General features: G+C 54.5%; 4 protein-coding genes across 4 annotated transcripts; 2 read left to right on the forward strand and 2 right to left on the reverse strand.

The window, feature by feature from the left end:
- Positions 1-1704: 1704 nt before the first annotated feature.
- Positions 1705-3455, forward strand: N657DRAFT_627205 (NAD(P)-binding protein). The gene is made up of 2 exons (XM_062790810.1): positions 1705-2104; positions 2162-3455. Exons 1-2 carry the CDS (start codon positions 2061-2063, stop codon positions 3231-3233), a joined length of 1116 nt encoding a protein of 371 aa, XP_062642958.1. The 5' UTR covers positions 1705-2060; the 3' UTR covers positions 3234-3455.
- Positions 3456-7722: 4267 nt separating this feature from the next.
- Positions 7723-8393, forward strand: N657DRAFT_582174 (uncharacterized protein; the record flags this gene model as incomplete). The annotated part of the gene is made up of 2 exons (XM_062789592.1): positions 7723-7857; positions 7929-8393. 2 exons carry the CDS (start codon positions 7723-7725, stop codon positions 8391-8393), a joined length of 600 nt encoding a protein of 199 aa, XP_062642959.1.
- Positions 8394-9635: 1242 nt separating this feature from the next.
- On the reverse strand, positions 9636-15489 carry N657DRAFT_684641 (INO80-like protein; the record flags this gene model as incomplete). Its single annotated transcript, XM_062796700.1, has 4 exons — positions 9636-9790; positions 9911-14264; positions 14319-14603; positions 14908-15489. The coding sequence occupies 4 exons, from the start codon at positions 15487-15489 to the stop codon at positions 9636-9638; spliced, it is 5376 nt and encodes a 1791-aa protein (XP_062642960.1).
- A 1390-nt stretch (positions 15490-16879) lies between these two features.
- Positions 16880-19710, reverse strand: N657DRAFT_650461 (uncharacterized protein). The gene is made up of 3 exons (XM_062793945.1): positions 18693-19710; positions 17487-18628; positions 16880-17439 (listed from the first exon to the last, which is right to left on the reverse strand). The coding sequence occupies exons 1-3, from the start codon at positions 19323-19325 to the stop codon at positions 17313-17315; spliced, it is 1902 nt and encodes a 633-aa protein (XP_062642961.1). The 5' UTR covers positions 19326-19710; the 3' UTR covers positions 16880-17312.
- Between the last annotated feature and the right edge of the window lie 306 nt (positions 19711-20016).

A 20016-nucleotide genomic window follows, 5' to 3' on the forward strand; every position in this document is an offset into this window, starting at 1 on the left:
ATCCAGTGCGCGGAGGATCAGATTGGCGATGCCGTTGCAGGAAGAAAACAGAGAAGAACACGGGGTTTACGGTTTGTCACCACACCGCTGTTCCCTGAGCAGCTCAGTGGAAGTCCATGGTTTTGAAGGTCGGGAATAACATCCAGCTGACACGATCTTCTTGCCAACGCGAATCTGGAACATGGAGGGCGGAGTAGAAATACCTTTGAGATAGAGGACGCCGAGTCGATATCCATACCTCGTTCCTGAGGTGGGCATGATTGTCCATGAGGATAATGATGACGGAGGGGAGTGGAAAAAGAGAATGGAGAAGAAAAGGAAAAGGAACGCTAGTGCTGCATTGTCTGGAAATAGAGAGGAAATTAAAACAGAGAGCAGGCTGCAAGTGATAAAAGTGGCCGCCTTTGTGACCATAGACCCGCCCATCCAGCATCGGCCAATAGCTCGCCTCGATCATATTCGTGTTCTCCGAGATATGGGTGCGTGCCAAGAATGTGCGAGAAGATGGATGAGGGCGTCAAAGTACTCTCAGCGGTGAAGCAGGATGAAGGAAGAGACTTGGAGCTGAGGTGTGAACGTGAGGCCATACCCCTGGATCTCAGGTACCAACGTGTCTCACGGGCCAGTGATGAGCAGGTAGGCTTAAAAGTCAACAAGAGGTTGTAGAAGACACCAGAATTGAGTAGTTTGAAATGATAGACAGTGGGAGGAAGCTGGAAGCGTGGAAGAGCTGGAAAGAGTCAATGAGAAAAGGAAGGAAAAGCACACTGAGCTGCGAGACCGGCCCTTGACACCTCTGGAACTGACTGGAATGACACATACATAGCTGAGATATCAATATCAAGGGTCGAATCTTTGCCCTTCTAAAACATGAGATGTGAGTTGATACTCGTCCAAGGTGTTAAAGAAGTAAGGTATCCTTTGACTTAAGATGGGGGTAAGATTGATGAATGAGTGAGGGAGGCCAATAGTGCAGTGTTATACTGTTTGATGAACACACCCCGTGTGAAAGCGAGCATTAAGCATAGGACTGGCCCACGGTAACCAGGTATAGGCCTGTTGCTCACGGAAGTTCGGCTGGTGCCGACTGTCGACGATTAAGGGGGGTTAAGACTGACGGAGATGCGGCTCATACAGAGATCCGGCTAATCTGAGCTAAATGCATCGAGCTCAAATGATTTTGACTTGAAAACAAGCGGCTGAGAAGTTATTTGAGTGAGCAGCTCGCTTGGAGTGCAGGCAATCACCGAGTTTTCATGTTGTATCCCAGTGTTAAGATGTTGTTATTCAGGCACGAGTACCAAATCGCCAGAGCACACATCGTGAAGTCATTCCACAGGTTGCTGGTCAGGGCAGTTCTCAGAGCTGCATTTTGTTTATCTCAAGAGACTAACCTTAAATGTGTTCAGAGGTCGTCAGTACGTATTGTGGACTCATTGTCATCGATGAGAGATCATGGCTGACAAGATAAGTACCGAAGAACAGTTACTTGCTACTCATTGTAGCATACTACTCAAAGACTCGCTGACGCACAGCTGGAACATAGAGTATTGACCTTGGTCTTTGGGTCTGATTCAGGGGCTACTCGGGAACGAATTCGCATTTCAATGCTAACCCGAACCCTGAGCGTCCCCCAACCGCTTTGCTGTGGATGGTACTAGTTGCATTCCCAAAACACCTATCATCTTATCCTGCGTCCGGATTGGTTGGGGTCCGGGTTTGGGCACAGAATCTGTAGCAACTCCAGGATCTAAATATATCGATGAACTCAAACACTACTGTCGCCAAGGCTTCGCTGACATCGAGCTTCGCGGAGCCCCTTAACCCCTAAATCTCGTCGAAGATGAGACGTCATCTGAAGCGGGGCATTTGTGGAAAATATGGCCCACCAAACACGAGATGCTCCTCTCTTACCCCGCAGGACCAAGAGAAACCTGACTCGGTCATCTCAAGCTTCATCTTATTAATACCCTGGGTGATATCCCTCGAGTGTACAGGAAACCAATCTCAGCAACGGCAGCCGACAACGCACCCGGTATTCGCCATCAACCACCTCAAACATGGCCTCCCGAAAGCAATTCAATGTCGGCATCGTAGGCTACGGGCAAGTCTCCTGTTCTCCCATACCTCTCGCCTCACAGCCATGCTAACCTGACACCAGCCTCTCCGCCAAAGTCTTCCACATCCCCTTCATCGCCCTCACACCCTCCCTCAACCTGCACTCTATCCTGCAACGCAACCCCTCCCAAGGCAACTCGGCCCCGGCAGACCACCCCAACGTGACGCACCACACCGCCCTTGAGCCCTTCCTCGCCGACCCGGCCCTCGACATCGTCGTCCTCTGCACCCCGCCCAACACGCACTACCCTTTCGCGCGCGCCGCCCTCGAGGCGGGCAAGCACGTGCTCGTCGAGAAGCCGTTCGTCCCCACCTCGGCCGAGGCCGACGCCCTTGCCGAGTTGGCGCGCGCCAAAGGGCGCGTGTTGTGTGTGTACCAGAACCGGAGGTGGGATTCGGATTTCCTGACGGTGCGCAAACTGATTGCCGACGGCACGCTCGGGAGGGTCGTCGAGTTGGAGACGCACTTTGATCGGCTGCGGATTCAGCCTCCGGTTGGCAGCTGGAAGGCTGGGATGGGCATGAAGGAGGGTGGCGGGGCGTTGTTTGATTTGGGAACGCACCTGTTGGATCAGGTATTTGTTTTGTTTGGCATGCCGAGTGGTGTGTATGCGAAGTTTGTGAGGCAGCGCGAGGGGAGGTTGGTTAAGGGACAAGGGGAGGCGCTGGATGAGCCGGACAGTGTTACCCTGGTGTTAAGTTATGAGGAGACTGGCGTGGTGGTGTATGTGAGGATTGGCGTCGTGAGTGTGGAGTCGAAGCAGGTGAGGTTCTGGGTCAGGGGAAGCAAGGGGAGCTATCACAAGACGGGGCTGGATCCGCAGGAGGATCAGCTTAGGGTCGGTGGCAAAGCGACGGATGCGCAGTTTGGGAGGGAGGATGAGTCGAGGTTTGGGCGCTTGTCACTTCTGGGGGAAAACGGGTCGGTTGAGGACCACGTCTGCCCAACTGTCGAACCAGAGACGTACCTCAAGTTCTACGAGCTGTTTGCCAAGGCGGTCGAGAACGGAAAGGAGGAGGACATCCCTGTGCCGGCGACGCAGGCCGCCCAGGTACTGAGGATTATTGAGGCCGCCAGAGAGAGTGCAAAGACAGGGAGGGAGGTGGCGCCCTGATTAATGGGAGCAACTGAAGTCTAATATGAATACTGATACCAAGGTATATTCAAGTCTGGCAACCAGCTGTAGGGAGCAACATTACTTCGTTGTTGAGTAATAAGCCAGGATAATCATACCTACCCGGGTCTGAGCCATCCAGACGCTCGGCGTCTTGCAACCCGGTGCCCGCGTCTAGCTTTCTGGCTTTTTAGTAGGTGCATGATATACTGACACTCGCTCTTCCAAGCCTCAAGTTTCGCAACTTAACTAGGATATCCGTCCCAACTCCCAATTTCAAGCTGAAGGAGCCTCACGCTGTATAGCACCATTCATGTCAGAGTAGTAAATGTGCCTGTTACCTGGATGCTATGGTTGTAAGACCCCCCTCCCTGGATGCCCCCAGAAGCCCAGCTTCATGTCTTACCTGGCAGCTTTCCAGTGGCATGCCCGTCCACGTCTGCCCTCTTGAGTCGGCGATACCAGCTCACCCACCTGAAGCCTCGATAACCAGAGCGTCGGCAGCACTCTCACCACTCAGCACTTCACTTGTGCTTGCTGCCGGGGCTGCTCCCCTTGCCGGGGGACCTGCTTCTCTTTCTTTGAGAGCTGCCGCTGTTGTGGGAACTTGACTCAACCTGTCCCTGTAGCCAGCTGGCATCTTCCGTGTACTGAGCGGCCGTGGTGGTTTAGGCTGGTGGGTGTCCACCTTAGAAGGCCTCTGGCGTGCCATTCTGTTGCGAGCAGGCAATCTGCTTCTTGCCAGTGCTTGTCGAATTCTTGCTGGTAAAGCTCATAGATTTTGTGTGATTCCAGCTCCATTACCGCGCGCTCTGCCAAGCACGCTTCTCTCACCCCCTTCAGCGAGGCGTCGACGCCCTTTTTCCAGGACTCCACTTCTTGAATGAGATCTGCATCGCAATGCTGGGCTGCGTCATCCCAATAGAATTTCCACTTCTATTCCCATACTGGCCAGGAACTCTTGATGAATTTTTCGTGTGGCACTCAGATCTGGCTATGGTGCACTCCATGGCGCTCTCGCTCCGTTCGTCGGGGTTGTAGTAGGTAGATTACGGAGCAGAGCCAGCTACCATTTCCTCGGCGTCTCAGCGCCATTCTGCATATGTCTCTATACCCGGTGGTACAACCGCATTGAAACTGGACGTCATAATCTCTGCACATGTCGGCGGCCGAAACTTCCAGGCTCGGGGGTGCCGAAGTCAAGATGGTGATGATGATGGATGTCGAGAGTCACATGTAACTCAGTACTGTACGTTGTTCTGAACTGCTAGAGCTTGGCGCGCTGCTGAATGGGGAATATATAGGTTGGCACGGTCCACATGTGAGTAGTGTTGAACAGTATCTTGGGAGAGAACGAGCACGGGTCTTATATCTGGTGGTAGATCGCAGATATAAGCTGGACGCTTGGTACCGGGAGCATGCGTCGCTGCCTTATATGTCATCATGCCGTTGGAAGACCCGACTCGCTATAACACTTCTTTCACAAAGCAAGCAACATGGCAGTCACGATGTTCGCACTTTGAGAGATGTCATTCCAGCGCAGAGACTCTGACAAGTCATAGTTCAAAGCTGCATCTTAGTAGGTTTGTTCTATGGAGTACTCCGTACTGCTTGGTGACTTCAAAGCATATCACGCAAGCAAAGTAGACTGTGTGACCAGTATGCATGACGAAAATGGTGTAGGTTGCAGTGAAATGTATGATAAGGTTGGAGGTTTGTCGAGCGGCGACCGGTTCTCAGACAAACAAGTAGGTGGGCGGTATCTCCGCACCACAGCCATATTTTCACTTTATTGTCTTTGTCTTTTTTTCATGGGCTCGTTGACTTTCAAGGCCCACTATGGACTGCCGGGTACATAGGTACCTACAGGTAATCATGAGGTTAATCAGATACGTTACGAGAGCATGTAATTATGGAAAACTGGACATTTTTGGGCCTTCTCTAAACAGCCAGCGTTTAACATGTGGACTGCAACCCAGGGACGAACTCTACGTCTAGCCCCCTCGAATCGACGGTAATCCCAGCCTCGTTGATTTCATGCGCCGCCAAATCAACTCGTCCAACCCATCTCTCCGCACTTCTGTAGTAACCGGAATTGTAGTAGTTGTAGTTAGAAGAACCCTCAGTCTTCCGTGCAATTTGCCGCTCTTTTTACGCTTGAAAGTGCCGCTATTCCCCTTACCCCCTTGCGCATGACCTTCTGAACTGCCGCTTCTAGATCCGGGTCGGATATTTGACTGCCAGAATCTTGCTACTGCCGCTGCCACCCTGGCATTATGAGCAGGACCCAAAGCAAGAGCGCGAGTATGAACAAGGAACAACTACCTCAACTACTTGCGTTGCTGGCTTGGGTGCTTTGTCCGGGCCGGGTGTTTTGGAGAGGGCGCTGAAGGCTCGATAGCTCGTTCCGCCGGTTGAGATTCTCTGCTATGCTGCTAATGGTCTCTTGAATGTAGTCGGAACACGGCTTGTAAATGTCGATGTTGGTCTTGGAAACTTGGTGCCACTGACTAAGCCGCCTTTCGATATATGCCTTCTCCAAGTCTTTCTTCTCCATAAGCCAGAGTTGGAGGCTTGGGTATGGTTTTGCCATGCGAATGAGAACGGTGTCCCAGGCATCGTCCATGTGTTTGAACCACTTTTGCACTCACTCATCGTGATGTTTTCGCATTCCATCCTGGTGTGCTGATCTGTGTCCCAGTGGGTCATGCAACCTCCTGGCGCAGACGCCTGCCTCTGTTCATTCTGTTTTCGGCTCGCTTGTGATGGATAACAACCATCTCAGAGCATTTAACGCCAGGGAAAGAATACCTGTTCTAGTATTGCCTGCACATTTTCAGAGAGTGAGAGACAGAAGCCGCAGGGATTGGCAGAGGGGAGCTCAGGAGAGGTCGTTCAGTTGCTAAGCCGGACAGAGCGATGTAAGGCCGGAGACACGTGAGAGGGATCGGATTGTTTCTCTGTACGAGGCTTCTCTAAGCTGTGAATAGGCGGAAAAGACTGCGTTATTTGGGAATGACGTTGTGATGGCTCCCAGAATTGAGGAAGTTAGACAAGTTATTTAAGTGCTTCACAGCTCCTTTAACGGCCTAGTGTAAGAGACGCTCCTCCAAGGTCACACGCAAGCACGCAAAGTGAGTGGGCAATTGTGAAAGCCTTCATCAGGACGACAGACACTTCAACATTGTTTGAAAATGAAGATGGCGGTCTCATTGGGTCAGGGCGCAGCTCAAACTTCGAAGCACAGGACATCAGATGGGGGCTATGGAAGCCAGTGGACACCAACCGTGCAGATGATCTTTGAGGTCACAGGAGGCAGGCTTCAATAAGTTTCAAATCTGGAAGTTCTTATTGTGTCAAGGGAGCAGACATAACAAACCCATCCTGGACGACAAGGATATCAGATTCTCGGGCATCCAAGGAAGCGCACTAGAGCTCCTGAGCTCTGACGAGGACGGGTACGGAACGGTCAGGTGTCACGGTATGTGCCGAATTATGAAGAAAAATTGAAAAGGCATAGTTATAACAAGGAGATCAAGTGATTCCTGCATCAAGTGCAGTGTGTGCAGCTTCAAACATCATCGCATGGGCAATGAACGATACCTCATACCCAGATGTATACCTTCGCCCTTGTAGTAAAGGGCATCCTCCCCAAGAACTAGGCTGCTTCCAATCGTTGTGTGTATCAACTCAATTGCTTTGGCAAGCCCAGGTACCGTTGTTTTATGAGTCTCAGTGACCCCTGAGCCGTGGTCATCAGCTGTGTCGCACTCGCGGTCAAAACTATTGCAAAATCCCACCAGCACGCCTCCGGCATGAGATTGGCAATTGCCTTTTAAGAATATAGGGTAATATTAACCTATGTATCGAGATAAACCTGACTTGGAATCAAGGACATGTCATAAAAAATTGGAAGGGAAGGTGCTCTTGTATCTGGCAGTTTCCAGTTTTCCGCAAGGCAGCCTGTTGGGGGTAGTACTGTCGACTTTGCTGGTTGCCCGGACATTCAGAGATGGAATATGTTTCCATGGGGAAAAAAATCCCTGCATGAAACCTTGTTTCTTGGCCTCAAGAGATTAAGAATCTGGCCAAGTGAAGGAGTGAGGTATCTTATCGGTCAGCGGCTCTGTGTCGAATCTGGCTGGAGTTTGGGTTTGAAGTTTGCAGCCTCAGATCTCTGCTCCACTCTCCTTGTTCGACACATGCGAGTCATGCAGCAGGGCGGAAATGCGGGGCATTTCGCGGCACGCCAAGCCCTTGGCACAAGGGCTCCTGCGACTGCACGATCCTCCCTTCCACGTCATACCTAGTAGTCCACAGTTCATTGCTTCCGTGTGAGCAGTCGCGATGCGATCGGGAGACACACTCCCTTCCCCTCGTCTCCTTGTCGCCCAGCTTTCTGCTTCTGAAATCCAACGCATTGACATCAGACCTTCAAACCAATTGCACTTGACGTCGAAACACTTAACACAGCATTTTCACCGCAGCCATGTCCCTCCTCACAGCTGCGACCAGTCTGGTCAACTTTGGACAACGCCAGCTCGACCGTCTTGTCCCTCCCGAGTCCCGGCAGAAGGTCTACGCGAGAGTTCAAGACTTTGCAGCGGAACGCCCACTCCTTTTTGTAAGTGCCTGCCAACCCCTCGATTAAGGTGCTGCGAGACGTGGACTTGTTCATTGACCCCAGATGCACAGAGCTTCATCGTGGTTCAAGCAGTCGTCTCCGTCATGCCCGTCTTTCTTTTTTTAAGCTTCCTCTGCTTCCTCATCTTCTTGGCCGCCACGGCCGCTCTGCTCTTCAGCGTCTTCTGGACCATGATTGCCATCTTCATCCTCGTTCCTGCGCTCGGCATCACAACCAGCATCGGCCTCTTTCTCTGGAGCATGGGCCTCGCCGCATTTTTCACCGCGCGTACGGGCTTCACCGGCCTGCGCAGAATTGCTGCCGCGCCGGAGCCCCAGAAGCGTGGCCGGGACTTGGACGAAGTTGATGGAGCGTCTCCTCCCGTCGAGCCCACCGATTCCTCGTCCTCGTCGTTCCCATTATCGTGGACCAACGTCGATGGTCAAGATATCAAACAGGAAAACGGTGCAGAGAACAAGCAGACGGTACTGGCACACCCCGACGCAGGCTCCGACCTGGACGCTCTGGAGACATAGGCAAGGTCCAGCAGCACGTCGGGCTGCGGAGGACATACCGACGCGGTTCACGGATCCGGAACAGCGCAGGGGTGAAGTTGAACGAAGCCGCTTCTATCACGGAACACCGATCATCAGCCGACCAACCAAATGACGCCAGACCAACCACAGCCAGCTCATCCGGCACCGATACTGCATCCTTCCACATCACAAAAAAGGTTCTATCCGAAACATACTCGCTCGCCTCGCCGCCTGTGCCAGCCACTTCTGGTAACAATTTGGATCTAAGTGAGACTGGACTGCCAGGCGATGGCTCTGCCTCATCCTCTAACCGCAGACGATCGTCAAGCTCCATCGTAACGCTCCTTGGCCCAGAACTGTCGGACTCTTCCGTCAGCACTTGATCCCACACTCGATGACATCTTTTACATCGGCATGCTTGGCAGGGCACAGGAACCAGAGGTTACTTTCGGAAGGACACTGCTGCGTATGGTCTTTTCAGCTGATGGAAATACACCTTACATCGCTTAGAGGGTCTGGTCCAGTGTACCGGACATTACAATGGATGGAGTCACATTTGAGTTACTGCTACAATGGTCCTTGGCTGAAGTGGAGAAACCTTGTGGGTGACTCAGAGACCTGACGCACCCACTAGAGCCTTACGGCTTTACATTCCAGCCTTCGTTACTATCTTGGACTGCCTGGGAGAGGGAAGTGTGGAAAGGCAGCTGGTGGAGAGAGTCAGCATTCATCATCCATCGAGCACCATTCCGGCACAATTCCACCATGACACACATCACGGGGGCTACAAGCAGGCTAAGTCCAACGTGAGGTCTATTCAGCGTCCATTAAGCGCAGGTAGAGAAGCTAAAGACACAAAGAAATTAGGCGCTCGCAGCCGATCCGCCAGTCGCCGTCGCCGTCGCCGTGCTGTATGTATCCCGTTCCCGTCCCTTTCTTGCCCTGTCTTTCTCAGCCCAAACACGCGCCATAAAGCCCCAAACGATTTGTCCATACCCGTCCTTAGCAAAGGAAGAGAGCGTGCGCACCGCTTTTCGGCCTCCCCCGTGCCTGATCCCTGGTGAAGAGTCGTTGTATGCCAAACAGTACCGGAATACTAACAACCTCGCCCCCTCGGCCGCATTCGTCGTCGTCCTAAAAATACACGCACTAGGAAATTATCCAGGCATCTGACATGCTTTCGACAAAAAAGCGACAGTAATATACCCTCTTCATTACTAAATCCATCCGCTCAGGACAGGTTTAGATATCGATCTCGCCGTCAGCGATCGCCAGCCGTTGCTTCGTCGTCTTGGCCTTCTTGCTGCCACCCGTCTTCTTGCGCTTGCCGGCGCGGGCATCCTCGGCAGTGGGAGTCGCAGTGCCCGAACCCTTGTTATCGTCGAAATGACCCTCGCCTGTACAAAATGCAAGATTGCTGCAATTAGCCATTGTCCTTTTTTGATCGCTTTCCTCGAGAGCTAACAGAAAAAGGGGAAGAGGGTGGAAAAAGTCGCAAAAGGAAAGAGCTGGCTCACCCTCATGGTACATCTCATCCAGACTGACGGCCGCGGCAGTGGCCCCTTCGCCTGCGCGCTTGCGCTTGCCGCTCCGCTTCTTCTGAATCTTATCGTACTCGCCGCTCTCGAGCAGCTCCTTCTCGCGCCGCTCAATCATCTCGGCCTGCTCGTCGTCGGCGAGCCACATGGCGATGTCGCGGTTGCGGTTCTCGGGCGCCCTACGGCCCGAGAAGTCGACGCCGCCGCCCGCCGCCGAGGACCCGCCCGTGATGACGACGCGCTGCACCTCCTCCTTTTGCATCGCGCGCTTGCGGATGCGCTCCTCAATAGTGCCGCGCGTGATGAGGCGGTAGACTGTTACTTGTTTGGTCTGGCCGAGGCGGTGCGCACGGTCCATGGCCTGCGAGTCGATGGTCGGGTTCCAGTCCGAGTCGTAGAAGATGACGGTGTCGGCCGATGTGAGGTTGATGCCGAGACCACCGGCGCGAGTGGAGAGGAGGAAGATAAAAATTTCGGGCCGGGTCTGGAAGTCGGCGACCGTGTCGCGTCTGTCTTCGAGCTTGGTGGAACCATCTAGACGGCAGTACTTGTAGTTGCGGTAGGTGAGATACTCTTCCATGAGATCGATCATGCGAGTCATCTGGAAGTACAGGAGCACACGGTGGCCACCTTCCTTTAGCTCCCGCAGAAGCTCGTCGAGTTTGGCAAGCTTGCCAGAGTCGGTGACGAAGCGACGCATCGATGGCACCGTGATGTTCGTGAACCGCTGTTTCTCGTTGTCCGGGGCCGGCAGCAGGGGAGGAGCGGGGTAGAATTCGGGCGGGACGTTTTGCGTGACGAAGGCCTTCGCCTCTACCGGTGTAGGACCGTACAGCGCCTTGCGCATAGGGGCGTTGAACAGCACATTTTCACGTTCAATGACGGAGCCACGACTGTCACAAAGAACCTCAATCGGGGGAGCTGTCGCACGAGCGCGAGCAGCCTGCTCAAGCCGTCCAAGGCCCAGATCATAGAACGTAGAACGGGCAACGTTCATCAGGCTTCCAAGGACACCATCGACGGTAACCTCGGCGAGAGGCTTGCGGTCCTCTCGCTTCGCAATCTGGAAAAGGGCGTGTGCAGGAGTCCAGTTCTGGTCCTCGGGCTCGCTGTACACGACCTTGATATCTCCCAGTCGGTTCTTCTGTGCTACCATGTCCACTGCACGAGCAAAGACGTCCTTGTGGCTGGCGCGGTAGACCTCCTGCGCGCTAACGTCGGCAAAGCGGAGCCACGTGAAGTTGTCGGAGCCCCCAAGGCTGTCGCGAATGTTGTCGGGCGTCCAAATATTCATCATGTGATCCAGGTACTTGTTTCGGAACCCGGCGGTCAGGTTGTCGGGCCCGGCATTGTACAAACGTCCTCCCTCGCGCCAGACGAGCCTAGGCAGCTCGTAGTCGATCATGCTGCGCGTCGAGTAACCAACAATTACATTGTTCCCTTCCCGAACGAATGAAGCGGTCTCGGCAAAGTAGCCGCAGGAGAAGGGGGAAGAAGTATCAGCGCGTTCAAACAAGTCTGGGTGGTTGCAGACCTTCCGGAACTGCATGACGAGGTTCATAAGACTGGCCGAGTCATCGTCGCCGAGCGTCGCCTTCTCGATCAAATCCATAATGCTGATCTGGTTGCGCAGATTCGCGTACATGGCCCGCTGTCGGTACGTGAGGTCGCAGAACACGTCCAACTCGATCTTGTCGCCAAGTTCCTTCTGCACGTGCTTCTTGACGCGGCGAAGCATGAAAGGCTTCAGAATCATGTGGAGACGCTTGAGTTGGTCCTCGTTAAGCTTCGTGTTGCTCTGCGCGTGCGACTCAATGTCCTTGGAAAACCATTCGCTGAACTCGTCGTGGGAGTCGAACAGGGACGGCATGATGAAGTGCAGAAGCGCCCACAGCTCTTGCATGTTGTTCTGGATCGGCGTACCCGTGAGCAGCAACCTGTTCCGGCAATGGAAGCCCAAAAGGCATTTCCAGCGCGAGCTCTGGGAGCTCTTGATGGCCTGGGCTTCGTCGAGGATCATGTACTGCCACTTCATCTTCTGGAAGTAAGCAACATCGGAGACGACAAGTTGATAAGACGTAATCATGACATGGAAGGGTGCGTCCTTCTTGTATGTCGTATGCTTGCGGTCCCAGAACTTCCGAAGTACTTTGCGGTCCGTCGCGGTACCCCAATAAGGCAGGACCTTGAACTCGGGTACGAATTTCGTGATCTCCTGCTGCCAGTTGTGCAACGTCGATGCGGGAGCCACGACGAGGAAGGGGCCCCAGATATCGTACCGCTCAGCCAGGTAGGCCATGACGGAGATGGACTGCACAGTCTTGCCGAGACCCATTTCGTCGGCGAGAATGCCGTTGATGCCCTGCTCGTAAAGGTTGGCCAGCCAGTTGAGGCCCTTAAGCTGATATTCCTTGAGCTGACAATTGAGAAGCTTTGGCTGCTCAATCTCGACATCGCCCATGCCAGTGGGGTTCTGAAAATTCATCTCGCCGTCCTCATCGAGGTTAGTATCCTTGTTGAATTCGCGGGCCTTCTTTTGCGCCTCAGCGATGGCGTTCTGCGCATTGGCCATGGCAGCGGCCTGAAGGACCGAGTCATCAGCCGCATCAAAGTCAAGACTCTCAAAGTTGGTGACCTTGGCCCCGACAGGTCCTGAGGGCTCCACGATGTTCAGAGTGTGCTCGGGGATGGCATCCTTATCTTCGGTGGCCTCATCGGGATGATCGGTGCTACGCTCGACTTCGTTCGTCTTGATCTTCTTGCCGATGAAGTGAGAGTACAGCTCGGTCTGAGAGATGAGGAAGTTGAGCTTTCGCTTCTGCCGGGCAGCTTCGCGGTCCGCCTCTTCCTTGCGCGCGTTCTCGAGCTCCTGCTTCTCAGCGGCCTTGCGGAGGTCACGCTCTTCACGCTCGTTGCGCTTCCAGAAGCCCATCATGTCGCGCATGACGCGTTTGGCACGGGCCTGCAAATCCTTGGTGCCTTTGTTCGTCCGCAGCTGCCATCGCTTCGCTTCCTTGGACGCGAGGATGGCCGTTTTCTTGAGATTGGATGCTTTTGTCGAGTAAGAGTCGGTTGCCAGCCTAAAGACCTTGTTGACATCCTTCCTGGCGAGGTCGCGCCAGATCTGGTCATAGATCTGGATGAATCCCTTGGACTGGAACTTGGTCTCGAGCGCGTCTTTGGGCTCCTCAACGGCCCTTTCCTTGTCCTTGGCCTCCTTGGGTTCTTTGTTCTCCTTGTCTGTATCCTCCCTGGCGGCCTTGGATTTACTGAACTTGATGCGTATCTTGGCAGTCTCTTCCCTGCTAGGAAGCTCCTCGCCGGCATCCAGAGCTGCTTGGGCTGCTTCGGCAGCCTCCTTCTCCGCTTGTTTCTGCTCCTTTGACTTCTTGAGCCTGGAACCTGAACGGGCCTTGCCTTTGGCCTTTCCGGGTTCCATATTCTCGGCGGAGAAGGTCGCCATGGTGCCGCCCTCGAGATTCGGTTCGATGGGACCAATGTTGCGAGCAGGTCCCTTGAGGCCCTTTTGCAAGATGTACTTGGTCTGCTGTACTTTCTTGTTTGCACGCTCAGCCTCACGCATGTACTTCTGGCGCTCGGCCTCGTCCTGGGCAGCAGAAGCTCGAGCGAGCGCAGCGGCTCTCTGGTCCATAGTCGTAGCCATCGACTTCTCGCGTCGCCTCTTACGCTGCATATCTTTCTTGCGCTCCTTCTCGGCGAACACCTCCTGTTCTCGGACCTCCTGCAACGCTTCCTCGTAGTGTATCTCGTAATACCGCGCCTTGCCATAGTCGGCTTGCGCTTGGAGCTTCTCAGCTTCCATGTGAGCAAAATCGGCCCGCCGGGCCTGCCGGTGGGTCACATCTCGGCGATTCATTTCCTCTCGGCGACGCTGGGCGCGCTCCTTCCAGGCATAGAGCTCGTCCTCGAAGTCGGTTTCGTCAACGTCCTCGAAGTCGACTTGTTCCATCAGCTCTCGGATCTTTTTCTCCTTCTCGGCGGAGAAGACCTTGTGCTTTGGAAGACCATTAGGCAACCGCTTGGGAGGAATCCGCACCGAAGAAGGGGTTTCAAGCTTGGGCAACGCTGGGCGACGGGGTATCTTGGGGGTTGATTCGGTGCTCCTGATATCGGAAATGCGTGGTGGCTTGATGCCCTTGCGCGCCACTCTCCTCTCCTTCTCTGTCTTGTCCGCCCTATCGGGTTTCTCCGGCTTGACTGAGAGGCTTAGCCCGTCGCCGGCGACGGGAGATATCGGTCGAGGTTTAGAGAGAGGCTCGGAGCTTGAGAGAATGTTCGAGAAAGACATCACACCAGCTGCACGGCTGGGGGTCTGGACGAAATGTTAGGCGGCCAAGCAAACTTGAGGGTTTGATGGAGAACTCACACTAGCTGTCGGAGCTTTAGAGGAAGGTGCAGGGGATTCGGTCCGTGCTAGTGCCGGCAGGACAGCTGATGCCCCGCCGTTAGTGGCCGCGCTGGGCATGGCGAGATGCCTCATGCTTGGTGACGGGATCGCGGGCGGTCTTGCAGACGGGCTGGTGGACCCCCCAAGCGAGGAAGGCTGATGCATCACAGGACTCCGCGGTCGGTAGGGTACCGTCGGGGATGCGTGATTACCGGTGCTGTAGTATTCGGAGGATGGTTGCGAGTAACTGTAGGGCTCGCGGGCCTAACGTGGAGTGGGGAAGTATTTCGCGTTAGTGAAGGCGACTTTATAAGCCAAAAGGAATGGCTGCAGCCAAAAAGCTCGGAGTGTCGCGCCTCGCAGCGTGTGGAAGAGGGAAAAATAGGGTCGGTATTGATTGTGCCGGCTGATTGGAAATGGGCAATAAGGAGGTGGAGGGAGTAATCTGATGATCAATACGGAGGTAGATGGAGCTAGGGATGGACTGGGAAACAAAGCAAGATCGAAATGACTTGGTGCCTGGCAATGGCGTTGGAGCGTTGCCCTAAAACTGAAATTGCTTGCTTACCTTTGGCGGAGAGTTTTGCGTAGCGGAACGCCAGGAGCCAGTCTCCGAAACCCTGCGTTCACGCCCGCGATTGGTGTCGGTAGTCGGATCGTAGAAACCGCTTGATGTCGGTTGCTCGCGTATCGGCTCGCGATCTCGGGTTTCTGATGAATAGTAGATCGGCGGCGCGTGTACTGGTGATCGAGATGGGTGCTGCAGGCCAGACGGTGTTGTCGAGGCAATGCTCGGCGGAGGTTGCAAGGACGGCGGCAGTGAGGGCGCTGTTGCAGCCCCGTACGGGTTGTTGAGAATGGAGCGGGAGACGGGTGCCTGGCTTCCCACTGTTGATGGCGAGGCAGCGTAGGATCCAGGGTGGTGATAGTCAGCTTGTTGGGTTGGAGACCGCAAACTGAATGACGAATGTGGTCGAGGCGGCGCAGGCGCCCTGGATGTTCCTGGCCCCGGAATCTGTGTCGTCGAGCTCACGGGGTTCAGGATGTCGCGCAGGCCCCCGCGTGGGCCTCGATCCTCGCTGACGGCGCCATTGCTGCCGTCTTCGTCGAATTGACGCGGTCGCTGCAGCACTGTCGAAAAGTGGTCCATTGTAAGCTGGTGAGGTGTCCACTTAAGATCAGCCAGTGATGCTGCGGGTTACTCCGTTGATTTTACAGTCTATGCGAGCCCATCGAGAGCTCCGCCGGCGCGGATCTCGGCGGAATCAGGGCACCTAATCTAGTTGCACCGCGGTGTGGTCGAGTTAACGCGGGACAATTGCGCTCGTTGTGCACTCTTGAAGGGGCTCCGCGGCGCTGGGAGAGGAGATGCCGCCGTCCAGATACAGAGAGGACCCCTGAGTCTCTACGGTGATCGAGGGAAAATCGCGGTTGTCGGGATTCTGCGGAGAAGCCACACGGATGGCGAGGTCGGCCGGCAAACACGGAATCGACGCGATATGTATTTTCGTGGTGTTGGCCGCGCAAGAGACGCAGCTGCACTGGCACGATACAGGTGAATCACCGAATAACGTCAATCAAGGAAAGCGGGCTTGGGCCCCTGAAAGTTGGACGCTGGCACTGTCGGCGATGGTTGGGTGGGATGGAACGATGGAAGTGGTGATGATGGAGATGCGAGGAGGAGAGAGCGAAGGGGACAGGTTTTGGTGGTTGGATTCCATGAGCCGAGCGTGGGCTTGTCAGGCTGGAGTCTGGGCCACGCTTCTTGTTTTTGGCCACATCTGCTTTGCTGCGCTGCGGTGGTGTGCCGTGCAAAGTCTTTCCCAAAATGCCCATTTGACACCCGCTTCCTCGCACCTCGCGAAGAGGTGATCCATCAGCGATCCACAGGCTCCCCGATTGAGCAAAGCGGGTGCCACCCAGCCAGAGTGTAGCTCCTTCCTACGTCAACCCCTGCCTAGAGTTAGTGTCTAGCCAGACCTGAGGAATTGGCAACGCCATTTTGCCCACGCTTTAGTGTTCTGAACGAAAAATTATTATGTTTGGGAGTTTTTTAAATCACATCAAGCCCTAACACTGAGCACAGTAAAATCTGAATCTTAAGTTGCCTGAACGTGTGACAATATGGCAGTCAAAATGCGACTGGATGCACTAACATAGAGTCAATTGGACACACCCTCCCCTGCCGGTCCGGAACGGCTCATGCCAATTACCCGCCGGGGCTTGGGGCTCGCTGGGGCTGGAAGCTGGAAGGTGCATCAAAAGCATGGACGGTTCTGTCCCGTTTGTCCCGCTGTCGGTAAAACGGTGAAACCACAACTCGAAGACCTCCGAGAAGAGTCACAGTGGCTGCCACTGGGGTCTCCGGCGTTTGGGTGCGATGATATTTAGAAACCGACTGCAGGTAGGAATTCCTCGCACTCAAAGCGAGGAAGTCGTGTGTGCTATACGGATACTCTGTGTGGGGTCAAAGAACAATGGAATCACTTCGTTGCGAATGCCCTCGGGCCTGGGATCCACACCGGTTTGGAGAGGTTTCTAGGTTGCGTGGTTTCTAACAGTTCACACTCCACGCTGCCCAAACTCGAGCAGGGCTTAGTCGTTAAACGTTACCACATGAAAGACTGGATGACTGAAACAACATGCTCCATTTCCCGTTCCGTCATTCTCAGTCTCTATCATCAACCAAGATACATACGTCTAATGAGTGGCGGAAGCGCGTAACACAAGGCGGAGGGTCACAGTCTATCCCGTGCCAAAACACACCATGGCTGCGCAAACGCCATCCCAATACCCATCCAATCTCCCTTTTTCCCTAATGCCCTAGGGCGCTATCTGCACGAAGTGCGGCGCCACCTGAAGTAAATTGGTCCTTCTTGTCCGCAGCACCGCGCACACGGAGCTCGGCGGCCTCGATTCAACCCTGCCGTCGTTATACGCCTCTGTGTATGTAAATCGTCCTTTTCAATCACTTCAAACCGCGCCTGCCGAAATCATTTTCTTCCGAAGGTAGTTTTTGTAGTCGGCAATCGAACCGTCCCATTGCCTGATCGTCCGGTTCTCGCAGACCAGAATCTGCTTGGCAATCTTGTCCAGCAACCTGGAAAAAGGTCAGTATTATCCGAAGAACAGCCAGCGGAAGCTTACCGGAAATCGTGGCTGACAACAATGACACCACCGCTAAAGGCGTTGATGGCGTCCGCCAAACTGTCGATGGTGGGAATGTCCAGACCGTTTGTAGGCTCGTCTAGGAGCAGCATGTTGGGCCCTTCGATAGCCAGCAGGGCAAAGACGATACGGCTCCTTTGGCCGTCGGACAAGGTACCAATCAGCGACGTCTGGGCTTCGCCAGTCAGGCCATAGCGGCCAAGCTGCTGTCTCCAGTACTGGTAGTCCTGCGACTTGTGAGCGTACTTTTCCCGGACAAAGTCGAGCGCCGACTTGGTGAGGTCTAGCTGCTCGGCCGAGTGCTGCGAGTAGAGGCCCAACTTCAAATGCGTGTGCCTCGTCACGGTACCGGCCGTAGGGGACAGCTTGCCCGTCATCAAACGCAGAAGCGTAGACTTGCCCACACCGTTGGGCCCGACAAGGGCGGTACGCGAGTCCATGTCAAAACCGAGGTCAATGTTGCGGTACAGGTCATCCTTGGGGTCTCCCGAGTAGGAGAAGGTCACGCCGTCGAAAGATAGGACCGGGGGCGGCAGCTTCTCGACGTCGGCAAAGCGGAAAGTGAAGACCCTGTCAGGAACAACTGGCTGAATGAAGCCGTCGGCCTCCATCTTGTCGAGGATCTTTTGGCGGGACTTGGCCTGCCGGACCAGGTTGGCGTAAGTACCCGCGCTGGCGATGAACTTCTTGATGTGGGCAATTTCGTCTTGCTGCTTCTGGTAGGCCTTCATCTGGTTCGTCTCCTGCTCGGCTCTGGTCTTGACGTACGAGTCGTAGTTACCACCATAGTACAACAGCTTCTTCATCCGCATGTCAATCATGTTTGTGCAGACACCGTTGAGGAAATCTTGCGAGTGAGACACCAGGACAAGGGTGCGTTCCCACTTCTTGAGGTATTCCTCAAGCCACACGCAGGCCTCAAGGTCCAAATGGGCGGTCGGGTCGTCGAGGAGCAGGAGGGTCGGCTTGACAAAGAGGGCCTTGCCAAGGGCAACGCGCATTCTCCAGCCACCGGACATGTCCTTCGTCTTCTTGTGGATGGTGTGCTTATTGAAACCCAGACCCGTCAATATCAGGGACGCTCGAGTAGCAAACGTCGAGGGGTCCATCTTCTCCATGTGCTGGGATTTTCCGTTAGCGCCGGCCGTCACAAAAGTGGCAATTCAGGAAGCAGTATCTGCCTACATCGTAGAGATCCATGAGGACCGGAGACTCGGGCCCTTCCTCCTCAAGCAGTTTCTCGGCCAACTTGTCTAAGCGCTCCATTTCCAGCTCGGCTTCCCTGACGACCCATTCCAAAGCGCCCAGGTCGGTGGGAGGGGCACCCTCGTTCAGGAGATAGATGTCGACGTGCTCGGGGATCGGGTACTCGCGAGCGGCGATAGCCTTCAGCAACGTACTCTTGCCACAGCCGTTCTCGCCCAACAAGCCGTACCGCCGGCCCAAAGTGAGTTCGAGAATGGAATCCGTGATGAGCACCCGGCCGTGGAATGTCAGATTTACGCTGGTAACCTTGACGTCCTTGCTGGTTGGGGTCGATGCGAGGACACCGGTGGTGACGCGATCCGAGAGGCCGTGCTTGTCCATCTGCTCGGCTAAACGCTTGACCTCGTCCATCTTTTCAGCCTTGGTGGCGGGCTCGTCGGCCTCGATCGGGTTTCCATTGGCATCGAGCTGGATCGGGGGAGTCTCGTCGCCATCGGACGCGGCAGCGCTAGCGTTCTTGGAGTTGGCCTTGGACCGTGAGGCGACAGTCTTCTTCTCTTTCCCCTCAGCGGCGCGTTTCGCAAGGCGCTTTTCCTTGGATGCGGACGGCATGGTGGCGGATTATGGGTGCTAGCTAAGAGTAAAAAGATCCGGCGACAAAAAGGCGTCAGGATGAATGGCCAAAGCTGCGAATCGCACAATCCCTTCGTTGTCCTTGTCCCAGGCCGAGGATGAGATGTGGAAGGCGAAAGCAGCGGCGCCTTTGGTGGGTTGGTATCAGAGCCTTGGAAAGTGGGGGAGGTGCGAGTTGGTGGGGCGATATTTTTTTAATTTGATTTCGATAACCGATAGCGGCCTGACGACCTTCAGGCAGTAAGGCAGAAAGCCGGGGTTGTAATATTGCCAAACGAGCAGCACAGTCCTACCTCGCTACCCGGATGCTAGACTAAAGAAGGACCTGGTTAAGTGTAATGGAATAGGTTATTGGGTATTGTTGCATTTGACCTCGGTCTAGTCGACACTGTGACTTTCTCAATCACTGAGTACAGACCTAATTAATGCTCACAATTGGTCCAGTGATTGACGTCACTGCCCCTCCAGGCATCCGGCAAGACACACGTGACTGGCTCATAATTCCACTTTTGGTGTGTTTGTTAGCGCGGAAGTTCGATACCTTACCGTACACCAGATCTGGTGCGGAAACAACCAAAACCTCATTTTCGATTACTTACGGATCCGTACACATACTCGTCCTTGGTCGGGTGGCGATTTTGGAAACCCCGACGAGTAACACCGCTAGGCA

The sequence above is a fragment of the Parathielavia appendiculata genome, assembly GCF_033297405.1.
Source record: "Parathielavia appendiculata strain CBS 731.68 unplaced genomic scaffold N657scaffold_30, whole genome shotgun sequence".
Classification (NCBI taxonomy): Eukaryota; Fungi; Ascomycota; class Sordariomycetes; order Sordariales; family Chaetomiaceae; genus Parathielavia; species Parathielavia appendiculata.